This window comes from Ascidiella aspersa, chromosome 1, assembly GCF_963924565.1.
Source record: "Ascidiella aspersa chromosome 1, kaAscAspe10.2, whole genome shotgun sequence".
Classification (NCBI taxonomy): domain Eukaryota; kingdom Metazoa; phylum Chordata; class Ascidiacea; order Phlebobranchia; family Ascidiidae; genus Ascidiella; species Ascidiella aspersa.
The window spans coordinates 26,667,704-26,679,178 of NC_139447.1; the positions used below are offsets into that span (position 1 = coordinate 26,667,704).

Sequence of the window (11,475 nt, forward strand, 5' to 3'; positions counted from 1 at the left end):
GATCAGTTCAATTTCCGTACTAATTTTTATTTTTGAGCGCACAATTATGAAGCGTATAAAAATAATAATCAAAAACACAAGATATAGGATTTCTAAGTTAAACACAGTACATGGTTTGCCGTTTAAATATGGACATATTAAATTAAAGTACTATATAGAAATGCCACGAGCAAAACTTATATTTTGCTTAACATTCCAAGACTTGGAGAAGATGTAGTCACGAGGTTTCTACAGCTTTAAAACCAGCCAGGAGATGTTAAGACTGTTTATAAAACAGGTATACAACATAAAGTAAAATTCTTACACAAATATATATTTCGCCTTATGAATAGGCATCATCAGTTTCTAATTTGGAATAAATTATATAGGCTAGTTCTGTAAAAATTTTAAGAATTATTTTTATGTTTCATACTTGCTAAACACAATCTTTTAAGGCAAAATATTTTTTTTAATTATTTACCATATACTAGAAAAAATCGTCCTCGACAAGGCTCAATTTCGTGACTTATGCAGTATTATACGCCCAGCTGAGGAGACTGGCTCAAAACCAAAATGTGCACACTGTGCAATGTGCACTTGTCATGTGTGCACCGCATTCGAAGGTGCACATTGTGCACTTGCAATATGTGCACGAATCAAAACGTGCACATCGTGCGCACAATGTGCACTTGCGATTTGTGCACGGTTCAGTGTACATTTGAAGGTGCACAATGTGCACGTTTTGGTTTTGAGTCCTGTTGAAGCTGAGGGGATAATTTTATTTGGAGGTTTTTTGTTTGGCCAGAATTAAATTTTTGTTTGGCCAGAATTAAAGATAAAATACGGTTAAAATGACTTTGAACTTATATCAAAACTAATTTTTTTTTTTATAAAATGAAAGATAAATTTCAAAATAACCAAACGACCAATTTCAAAAAGCTGACTTTAGTTTTTTTTTTAATTTTGTAAGCGATTTATGTGCAATTTTATTCGATTTCGACTTAAAAAATTTCGTGTAAAATTTTGACAAAATTTTGACTTTTTTTGACAAGTCAAAAAATATTCGCCCTACTTATTACATATCAATGAAATGTTTAAAAAATTATTTGGAAACAATTAAAATAACAATAGTTTAAAAAAGACAAAAAATAAAAATATTCTGCCCGGATGACTAAGGTGCGTTTACGTAATCTCATTTTGACAATCTTAAGAACCTTGCACATACCAAAAAGATAAATCTCTTTGCACAAACACAGTTGACGTTTGTTTACAATAAAAGTTGGTCACGCATCGTCGATTGTTATGCTTGATTCAGCAATTGTTCAAATTCTTTCTGCTGATGTTATTATTTTTTATTTCTATCTTTCTATTCTATAAAGTAATGCAAATTAACTAGCTTTTAAGTAGTGACTGTTTTCTGTTTTCAGTTTTGTTATAAAACAAAAAATTGTTTTTGTTTCATATTTATGAAAGCGTTCGTAATATTTTTGTTAAAAAAACGAACTGTTGATAGAAATTCCTGATCAGTACAGTTTAATATAAAAACAAACTATATATTAGAGATAATTATTTTCCGTAATCCACTATAAAATTAAACAATTTCTAAAAAAATTCTAATTAATACTATTTTGTCTTCTTATTTATAAATATGTGTACTTACTGTTATATTGTGATTTACTGTAGCGCCCCGGCTTATTTAAAATACAATTATTTACCTGACGAATTTGGCGTATTTTGGTTAAAAAACATGAATTAAATATTTGAATAAAGAAGATATTTTTTGCGTTTGTTCCTATTTAAGATGGAAGTCTTAAGCTATACTCTTATTTTAACACTTCAGCTGCTTTTGTTGCTTTATGATTTGGTTATCAACGCTTCCATTGATCTTATTAATCCAGTTAACGTTATTCAGCTGGTTCTTTTCATGTAAGTAATATTTTAGTAATATTAAATATATTTAATTGTGGTACTGGTAACAGAGCAAACATTCAACTTCCAACATTAGGTTGTCATCTAGTTTTAATTCATATTGGAGTTTACTGTCACATATAAATATAAATCCTTTAGCATTGAAATGGTGATTGCAAAATGTTTACAAATTACAAACAGAAACCAAAAAATAGTATATTGTTTAATAAACATTACATTATTTATTTGTTTTATTTTTTTAAATCTTTAAATTTTAACTATTGAAGTTGCTTTTGGTCTTTTTCTTAGTTGATTTGGTCTTTTAATTATTGTTTAAACATGACAGAAAAATACTATTATTTTAACATATGATTTAATGATTGTTGTTTTATTTTAGATTGCAAGACACCTGTATTGTTTTCAGTCTTATTATTTTATTTCTTGAACTTTTTAATACGGCCACATTTCAAGCTGGGTTTATAAGTGTTATGTTGCATAAATTCCGTGTAACGATAATTGTTACCGTCATATACCTGGGACTTTGCATTGGAATTCAAGTGTGGACACTTGTGTTAAAGTAAGTGTACTTCTAAAAAAAGCATGTCATGGTACAAAATTTAGGATCTAAATATTACATATAGATGCATAGAGTTTTCGACTTATCAGTTGATTTGTTTTTTGTATAACAAAATACTTGTACAACAATGACTGTTGCAGGTGGTCAGATCCAACAGCATATGTGTGGGCAATCGGAGGCTATTATGCCTTATATATAATTCACAGAGGTTGGTCACCTTTGTATTATTACTACTACAAAATTACAGCTTTAAGACTTGGCGATGCAAGGTATTATAAAGCTGGTGATTGGATGCAAAGTCGCACAGCTTTGCGCTGAGAGATTTTTTATATCTTATGGAATACGTTGTTTTTTGTACAACATTATTGATTTTATCATGCTCTTCACTGTGCTATGTGATTTTTATGTACATGGTATTGTTTGTGTACCTGTTGTAACTACAATAGCCTCAAATAACTTTTTTACAAAAGAAGACAAAACAAATTATATATAACTTAATGTTAACACAAATTATAAAAGTGTAAACTTTTCATCAAATATTTAACAGAACACTAAAACATGCAATTTTATAACGATTATTGTGTTTTTCTTTATATACATAAATATCTGAAACAAAATATATTACAATGTTTTTTACTATATTGCAACATGTTGTAAATAGATATCTGGCTGTGGATTTTCAACTTTTGCTTGATAAATGGCTTCAAACCTCTGCAATGTTCAAATGTAGTTTAGCTTTTTTGTTTAACGTACTCAAAAAAAGTAGTTAAAAGTAACAAGAAAAAACACCACCAAGTATAAAATGTTTTAATTACTGGTGTGGCACTTATCACTCGTTTACGTATTTGCAGTTTAGCGTAAATTCTTGTATTCTAAGACCCCTTACCTCTTTTGGGGATCCAGCTGCATTGCAGTAAAAGTAAAAAGCAACAGTCGGAATCGGCAACGCTGAAATACAGAAAAGCGTCCATCCGATAGCTTTAGTCCAGTCGGGAAAAGCGTAAGAGCCGTATTCCAAGTGAGGTGAATAAACCATGCACATAACTGTCATCACCTGAAGCCAACAAGAAAAAAATACTCACCAAAGGGCTGTGTTTAAAAACGCAAATTAGGTTTACCAGCAAGACCGGTGGACTGACATATTTCCAGCATATTTTCCAGTATAGACTTGGCGTGAATTTAAGCATTTCCTTGATGTTTCCGCGAAAACGTTCGACACCTATAAAATATTTTGTGTTTAATGTAGTAACCTTAACTTTGTAAACGTGGGATTTGTTTGCTTTTATAAACGATTGTTTTGTTAACGCTACATTTATAAGTTTACATCAGGGTATTGCAACGGCAGAATTATTTAGTGATTTCTGTCTGTTTAATAACTATTAGTTTTAGGAAAATTAGAACGAAACTAAAAAGCGAAGAGAGTGCTATACATTTTGCAACTAACGCGTAGCACTCTACTGCTACCAATTAGAACATGCCAAGCATACAGAATTTTGCAGTATGTAGCCTACTGCACACCTGTAAGTCGACTTATTAAAATAATGCCCATAGTTTGAACCAGCGGCACAGAGTGGTTTAAACTGGTAGTAGGCCTAATAGTTAAATACACCTGCTTAAAAAATATAGCTTACGCGTAAAACAGAATAAAGAATTACATCGTTGCTTGGGGGTATATGAAAGGTCGGCCAGGTGCTGCGCCGAGGACAAAAATAATGATTATTTTTATATATTAAACATATTTTTTTATTTTCCGCCTTATCTCCTTGATCCGACAGTACTTTAATATACTATAAAGCCTATGTGATAAAAAAAAACTTAAAAATGCGCTATGTATCAACCATTGCTTGAATTATAATGTCGCGTTACTTGTGGCGATATCTATGAAATAATTTATGCGCCGCCGAACAAAAATCCTTGATTCGCCACTTCAACTCACCAAAAAAAATTAAACACCCTTTCATGCTTAAAAAATTCCGTTTTGCTCCGTTCAAAAGACTTTTAAAAAGTGTACTTTTTACAAAAGGTATGCTTATTTTATGTTTAGACTACTTTTGAGCCGATGCGTAACCTACCAGGGGACATTCGGTCGCTAAGTATATATAGGCTATATTAATTTCGATGGGGGCACTGTTCTTGCTAGAGAGAGCGACTACCGAAAACGGCTGTTTCGCGAATCCTGGCAGATACACCGAACGCCGGATACGATGAATATCAAAACGGACGTTTTGTTTCCAGCGCCGTACCGACAGGTGCTAAAAGATAACCTCTAAATTGCGCGTTGTCTTATCGCTTTATATTTTGAACGTTGTTTTATCGCTGTGAATTTTGAACGCGTCTCGCACATTTTTATCTCTTTTTTTCTTATTGTGATTTTACTTTGTGTGTCAGTCCCTGACGAAGGCTTGCCGGATAGTAAGCCGAAACGTTGGTAGAAAATAATATATATTGCCAGAGGAACCTGTTTTAAATATACTATGCCTGGTAGCAACAGCATATTTATAGGCTATTAATAATTTGGAAAAAAGCATTTCTACCTCCAGGTGTGTTTTCCCCCGTCTTTCCCTAAGTCTCGCCGCTACATATTAAATCAACACTATGATATTACCGTAAGCCCAGCAAACCGCCACCGCTTCGAATGCAACTACAAGCAGCAAACTGAGACTTGAGTAACTTTCCAGCAACACAACCACGTAGATCCCTCCGTAAGTGGCTGTGCTGAGTGCAAGCAAAAAGAGTAAAGATAGATAGCAGAATACTGTGGTTTTTCGCCACTTTCCGATGGAATTGGGAAACTCATCACAGATGGCAGTCAAGACTGCTTCGGATCCTGCAAACTAAAATATTGTATATATATATATATGTATATATATATATATAAAAGTTGTGTGCAAACCATGGCTTAAAGGGACCAGAGTTATGACCAAATGAAGATAAGGGTCCTAAAAAACATTTTTTATGCCATCTGGATCGTCTTTTAAGGAATAACCTACGCTTCAGTAAATATTTGCGAAAACGTCGATAAAATTAACCTGTGTACGCCCCCTTATCACAAGACAACATATAACTGTAGCCTGACTGCTAAAAGCCTATAAAGTAAAGTCTGTATAGCCCTTAATTTGCTGGATGACATAGCTAAGCTATTCAGTTTCATGTTATGGTTTTAATCTAGTCCAGTGTATTTTGATCATAACACAAACCAAATAAATATAATTTTGTGGGTCTCCGACAGTACCAAATTTAATAAGTTAATTATGAATTGTATAAATCTAAATATACTATAGGATTGTTGTAGGCCCTCGCCAAAACGCTTTGAATTAATCTATCTTACTGTTTATTCACCAGTAGTAGAGATGTTTATTGTCTACCTTTCGAAAAGGCTTATATGCTGATACCGAAGCCCTATGTCCACAAGGAAACGCCAACCGTATGGCAATGCTGCAAATAAATCACTTCAAAACTAAAATTAACTGAACTAGAATTGCTTGGAAGAATCTTTTTTGCAAAAGGTCGTAATACTCTTGATCAATGCTATATTGACGACGCCAATGGTTTAACTTGCAAATTATAGTCAAAGATGATTTAATCATTTTTTACGTAATACAAAAGTTTGTGCGCCTAATATACATATATTGTGGTTGGTGACTTACAGAGCTATCGAGTCCCAAAGTTATGATCATCGTAAAGAACATAATGGAAAAGAAAACCGAGCCTTCAAATGTCGTTAACGCCTGTCCATAAACCACGAACAACAGACCAAATCCTGCGAAAATAACAGTTTGATTAAACAAGAGTTTACATTGGTTAGACGACAGTTGCCATTTGAAGACTAATAACTACATGGGTTGTACGTCGAAATCGAACAAAGACAGAAGGAACACGGACAATCAGGGTTAAGGAGCATAAAATGTTCTATTTTATGCCTAATGCGGCTCACGATAGCGTCAATAAAATGACGGTCGCTTTAATGGACCTGCATACATTCAGCAAATACCTGGTGTAGTGACATCTTCAATGTCTTCTTTACCAAGTATGTGGGCCATGTATCCCATCACCGAAAATATTACAAAACCAGAAACGAAGCTCGTCAAACAATTCACACCACTGGCCACCAAGGCATCCCTGCAGAATACAGTGGAAGCAGTTTTTTAATTATCTGGTAAAATGTGATGCAGTTATTAAAAACTTTAGGTAACTTGGCAGGCCGTATATGACCCTTTCCAAAGTAGGCTAAATACTTTTTATCAATTTTTACTATTTAAAGTCAATATTTTTTCGCTTTGCGCGATTTTTTCTTAGTTTTTAATAGCCCATAAACCTTTGAACTGTTAATCGCACCGGTAAGAAAATATTTTACTTTCACATTTCTTTATGATAAAGTGTTAAAAATTTCCGAAAATACTTACCTATATATGTTATGATGAAAATCGTTGTAACTCGCAAGAGCCACAAGAACACCAAACCCAATTCCGATGGAATAGAACACCTTTAAAAAATAAAAAAACTGAAAGAAAACTAATTTATTGTCAAATTAACACGTGCTTTTGATTAAGTGTTTTGCAACAGCTAAGTTTGGTCATAAAGTTAGGTATACAGATTGGTTCCAGATGTACTAAAAAAATTCTACTCTTTCATCGGCGTTTCACTGAAAAACAAGAAACAAACAGTTGACAACAGTGTTACTCACCTGGATGGCTGCTTCAAGCCAAACTACTGGGCTAAGCAATAGTTCCCACTTAGGCATGAGATAATAAGTGATTCCTTTTAACGCTCCTGGTAGCATAGCACCGCGAACAAGCAAGATTAGAAGGACCACGTACGGGAAAGTGGCTGTCACCCAAACCGCCTGCAAATGTAATTAGTATTCACTAAAATCCTATTATAACACATTTTTGTCTTCGTGAGTCAAAATTGTGAATGTAAAAACGTTGGTGAACTCGAATTTTTTTGGTTATTGTTCTCAACACTGACGAGTAGTAGCCTATTATACCACATGTTTTTGATTTTACTGACGACGAGTGGGGATTTTTCGGGTTCATGCAAAAATCTTGAAAAAGCTTGTAGATATTTTCGGCATAGGTAAATCATAAGACAAATGAAAATAAAAATTCCAAAGAAAAAACAACATGTTGGTTATTTTAGAAGTAGAAAAGGTAAAAGAATTGCAAAAAACAACAAGACCTAGATTATTTTTCAAACAGGACATAGAATAATTGCACATTATAAATAAACGAAAGAAGACATAGCAAATACTGTTCAATTCATTTTTCTAAACCAGAGATACACAACTATCTGAGGCAAAAACGAATGTAGAGCTGAACCTAATAATATATAAACTAGATTCTGTCGGATTGCGTAAACCGTACATTGCTCTAATTAAAATATATATCAGTTAAAATGTTGTTGGATGTAATTTAAAACTACATTTTCAAACAATTAAACAATTTTAAATTAAACAACAATTTCAAAAAGCACAATGCAGTTTTTGTTAATTTTGTAAACAATTTGACTTAAAATAATATTGACAAATTTTGACCTAACGTGTAAATTTGGAAAAAATTTGGATTTTTTTGACGAGTCAAAAAATAATCGCTTTAGTCACCTTTTGTCGTTTTACTACCGTCCTTTTTTCAAATGATATTAAACGTTTTTGTATCGTATTGAGTTTCGATCGGATTGGTTTGTTTTTTTACCAGTTTAGTTTAATTAGCTATAAACCTACTCATCTGCTCTTAGGAGCAACGCGTCGATCGTAAAGTCGTAAAACAAAGGACATTAAAAAAATTAGGCACGTTTACCTTCCCCGATGATCGCACTCCTTTCCACAAGCAAAAAAACAGAACGATATAGACCAAAATCAAACAGACAACTATTTGCCATCGAGGCAAACCAATGTCATCAATTCCAGTCGATTTATCTACGCCAAGTATGTAATGTCTGCACAGTGAAAAAGTACAGACAAAAAACGTAAATATTTTTGCAGAACACAGTTTTCAAATAGCGTTCGGCTTTTTTAAAGGCCATTCAAGCGCAAGTGCAATATTTTGTAGTTCGAATACAGGTTAAAAGTAAATAAGTTTATGGAGCTGGTTTATTTATTGCTTTTTAGCAACACTGTTATGTGTTTAACAATAGATTTTTTCTCGGCTTTACAGAAATAAATGTCTTCCTACTCGTAAAATTGATGTGCTGGAGATTGTGAATCTTTGTTCCATGTTTGGTTGTGCTCGGCCAAATAAACTTCATCCTGGCAGTTGGCGTCGGCCCAAGTGTGATTGCAGCTTGCCCAAGGTAGAACGGAAGTAAAGGAACTACAAATGTTGATAACCAAAAAGCGAGTCATTTCGCGAACTTATGCTGGTTCATACTGTAGTCTCTGAACAACGTGAAATTGTTTTCGTTTTAAGCGACAAGGGTTCCTACTTTTTCAAATCTATATTTCGCTGATTTCCAACCAAACCTTTATGTGGTAACTTTATCATTATGCGTACCTGTAAAGATAAAATACAGCCCAAGCAATAATTGTGTTATAGTACACCAAGGCACATGTCGTCACAACGCACGATCCGATACCGATGCCTGAAAATTAAACAAGGAAGGTAATCAAATTTATTGTATGTTTTGTAAAACGTAAAGTCAACCGGTCTTATTCATCATTTGTGTGTACTTTAATGTACTCAGTGCCTTAGTGTAACTAAATGTTGTCAACAATATATTAGTATTATATGAGCCTTATAATAAAAGTTATGCATAGGCTAATGAACTCATACATTTATGTTTGTTAGCCGCGGCTTGTCACGCGTTCATTTATTCATTATTCAGGAAACGGTTTTCGCCGATTTGCAGACATAAATCTCTAGCTGTTCGGTGTCAAAAAATTACCAAATGCATTATCCATCTAAGCCTACTTCCTACGGATCCTCGCGCAAAAAGTTCAACATTTGTTACAACTGGGTTGGTTTTGTTTAAAACGTCACTGTCTTGTACGTGGAAAAACACCTGGCCTTTTATCATAGTTAACATTAAGAAACTATTTATGTTACTTGTAAAAATAATAAGCTATACATTTAAATATATTTATATATAATATTAAAGATACTTAACAGATCCGTGCATAGTGTAACCAAATTAAAGTTACTGCTAGTGAAAATACAGATGCTTCGTGTTAAATATTTTAATTGGTTATAAGTTGTGCGAACATTATTTGACCGAAAATTTGAGAAATTTTGCAAATTTTGGTTTTCATAGCTATAGTTCTTAAACCCTTTTGAAGAAATAATAAAAAAAATCCTGGCATAAAACAAATATGTCATAACTTAATAATTACCCTAAATAACACGCCAAAGGCAATACACAGCTTGTCCAATCACCAATTATGTGAGTCTCGTTAAGTTATACAAACACGATATAATTTACATCAAAAAACAACATGGCGTTAAAACCAACATAACTTTTACTAGCCTTTAAACATAGGTGAAATTTTCCTCCAAATTGAAATGCAGCCAGATCGATGATATTGTCCAAGTGCAAGTTCGAAGTAAAACAAAGGAACCCCGACGAACAAAGCCATTATAAAGTACGGGATCAGGAAAGCACCTAAAATATTTAGGTTCCACAAAACAAACCCACAAATTACATTTCTAAATGATACAGCCACAAAAAAACACGTGGTTCATCGCAAAAAATTTTAACATTGCCTAAAAAATAAGTAGTTTAAAACTTCCTTATTTTGGAGTAATAAAAGATACCTAGAAAATTCTCCTTTTAGCCTCGTTGACGTTATATTATGTGTTGTGGGACTGGAGGTTATGGTAACATTTGTTAGCCTTAAACGAGTTGGAAATCTCTACTTTGAAAACCTCATTAGCATTGACAAATTTCTCGGTCTATTTAATTCGATTCAAGGCTAGATTAAAATCCTCATGTTCAGAAGGAAAGGCTGATTTACATGTTGGATGGGAGTCCAGCCATAAGATCGAGACAAGAACAAAATCGACGTCGAATTAAAAAACCTGGTTGGAATAAGACCTAAATAGGACTAAGACCTATTGGTCGTAGTACCTTCTAAATCGGAATATGTCAATTTTATGGTTTTATATATTTTTTGCTTTGGCTATTGTTGCTTTTTAGGTCTTATTGTGTGTTACCGTTTTATGACCACAAGTCTCATAAATCTCACCTCCTCCATTCTTGAAGCAAATGTATGGAAATCTCCAAACGTTGCCGAGATCAACAGCATAGCCGACGATAGCAAGCATAAACTCAATGCTTGAACCCCACTTCTCCCTCTTTTTTTTCATACTGATTTCACTAGCATTTTTGTAAACGTGGGTGTCGCCTGGCTCCATATTTTAGTTTATTTTACTTCCAATAGATGTTTGCTTTATTCACAACTCTAATATGATGTTAAAAAAATAAACGTATATACAAATAATATTCAAATAGCAAGTTTATTTATCGATTGTTTGAAAAGTCGTTTATTTAGTCGGTAATAATCAATAAACTTATCTCAAGCACCTTCAAAGCCATTGTAGATTATATGGACAAAGTATGGCTGATGAAATAAACGCTGCTAATCATTAATGCACCAGATTTAACTAAATGTGAAAAAAACTTTCAAATATGAACATTACCCAGGGACTTCCCTTAGGGAACATATTTATCAAATGTAAAACGCACAAAGCAGGAAAATACCAGTCATTCGGCGCGATAACTAATGAACGCGCATTATTCCTTATCCTCAGTTCGCATGGATTTTACCGATAGACGGAGATAATATATTTATGTTATTTGACCGAAATTGTCGTAGCCTACACAACTACTTGCCAAATTATCTGCCACAGTTTGTTTGTTTTCCTGGCATCATTTAGTAAAAAAGTAAAAAAAAAATAATTTAGGCGTAAACAATGTTTAGAATTACTTTCGCAAGTTAATTAGCCTAAAATCTATGCTATGCATATACATTACACATGAAAGGATGTATGTTTTAATTATCGCAGCCATTTGCGCCAACA

The 11,475-nt window shown here is 33.3% G+C and overlaps 2 protein-coding genes across 2 annotated transcripts; one reads left to right on the plus strand and one right to left on the minus strand.

Annotated features, from left to right (window-relative positions):
* Positions 1-1,716: 1,716 nt before the first annotated feature.
* LOC146168893 (transmembrane protein 138-like) lies at positions 1,717-3,117 on the plus strand. The gene is made up of 3 exons (XM_083389238.1): positions 1,717-1,905; positions 2,285-2,464; positions 2,605-3,117. Exons 1-3 carry the CDS (start codon positions 1,781-1,783, stop codon positions 2,780-2,782), a joined length of 483 nt encoding a protein of 160 aa, XP_083245364.1. The 5' UTR covers positions 1,717-1,780; the 3' UTR covers positions 2,783-3,117.
* On the minus strand, positions 3,101-10,809 carry LOC146168894 (sodium-dependent serotonin transporter-like). Its single transcript, XM_083386307.1, has 13 exons — positions 10,641-10,809; positions 9,923-10,057; positions 8,953-9,040; positions 8,635-8,772; positions 8,260-8,398; positions 7,149-7,307; positions 6,868-6,947; positions 6,456-6,583; positions 6,112-6,224; positions 5,070-5,298; positions 3,583-3,683; positions 3,351-3,518; positions 3,101-3,175 (listed from the first exon to the last, which is right to left on the minus strand). Exons 1-13 carry the CDS (start codon positions 10,807-10,809, stop codon positions 3,101-3,103), a joined length of 1,722 nt encoding a protein of 573 aa, XP_083242433.1.
* Positions 10,810-11,475: the final 666 nt, after the last annotated feature.

Bases quoted from the DNA above. Each gene is read 5' to 3' on its own strand.
- LOC146168893 (XM_083389238.1), top strand. From the start codon at position 1,781: ATGGAAGTCTTAAGCTATACTCTTATTTTAACACTTCAGCTGCTTTTG. The intron at 1,906-2,284 runs GTAAGTAATATT...GTTTTATTTTAG, and splicing joins ATTCAGCTGGTTCTTTTCAT to ATTGCAAGACACCTGTATTG. The intron at 2,465-2,604 runs GTAAGTGTACTT...TGACTGTTGCAG, and splicing joins GTGTGGACACTTGTGTTAAA to GTGGTCAGATCCAACAGCAT.
- LOC146168894 (XM_083386307.1), bottom strand. From the start codon at position 10,809: ATGGAGCCAGGCGACACCCACGTTTACAAAAATGCTAGTGAAATCAGT. The intron at 10,058-10,640 runs GTGAGATTTATG...TAAATATTTTAG, and splicing joins TTGCTTCAAGAATGGAGGAG to GTGCTTTCCTGATCCCGTAC. The intron at 3,519-3,582 runs GTAAACCTAATT...TGTTGGCTTCAG, and splicing joins TCAGTCCACCGGTCTTGCTG to GTGATGACAGTTATGTGCAT.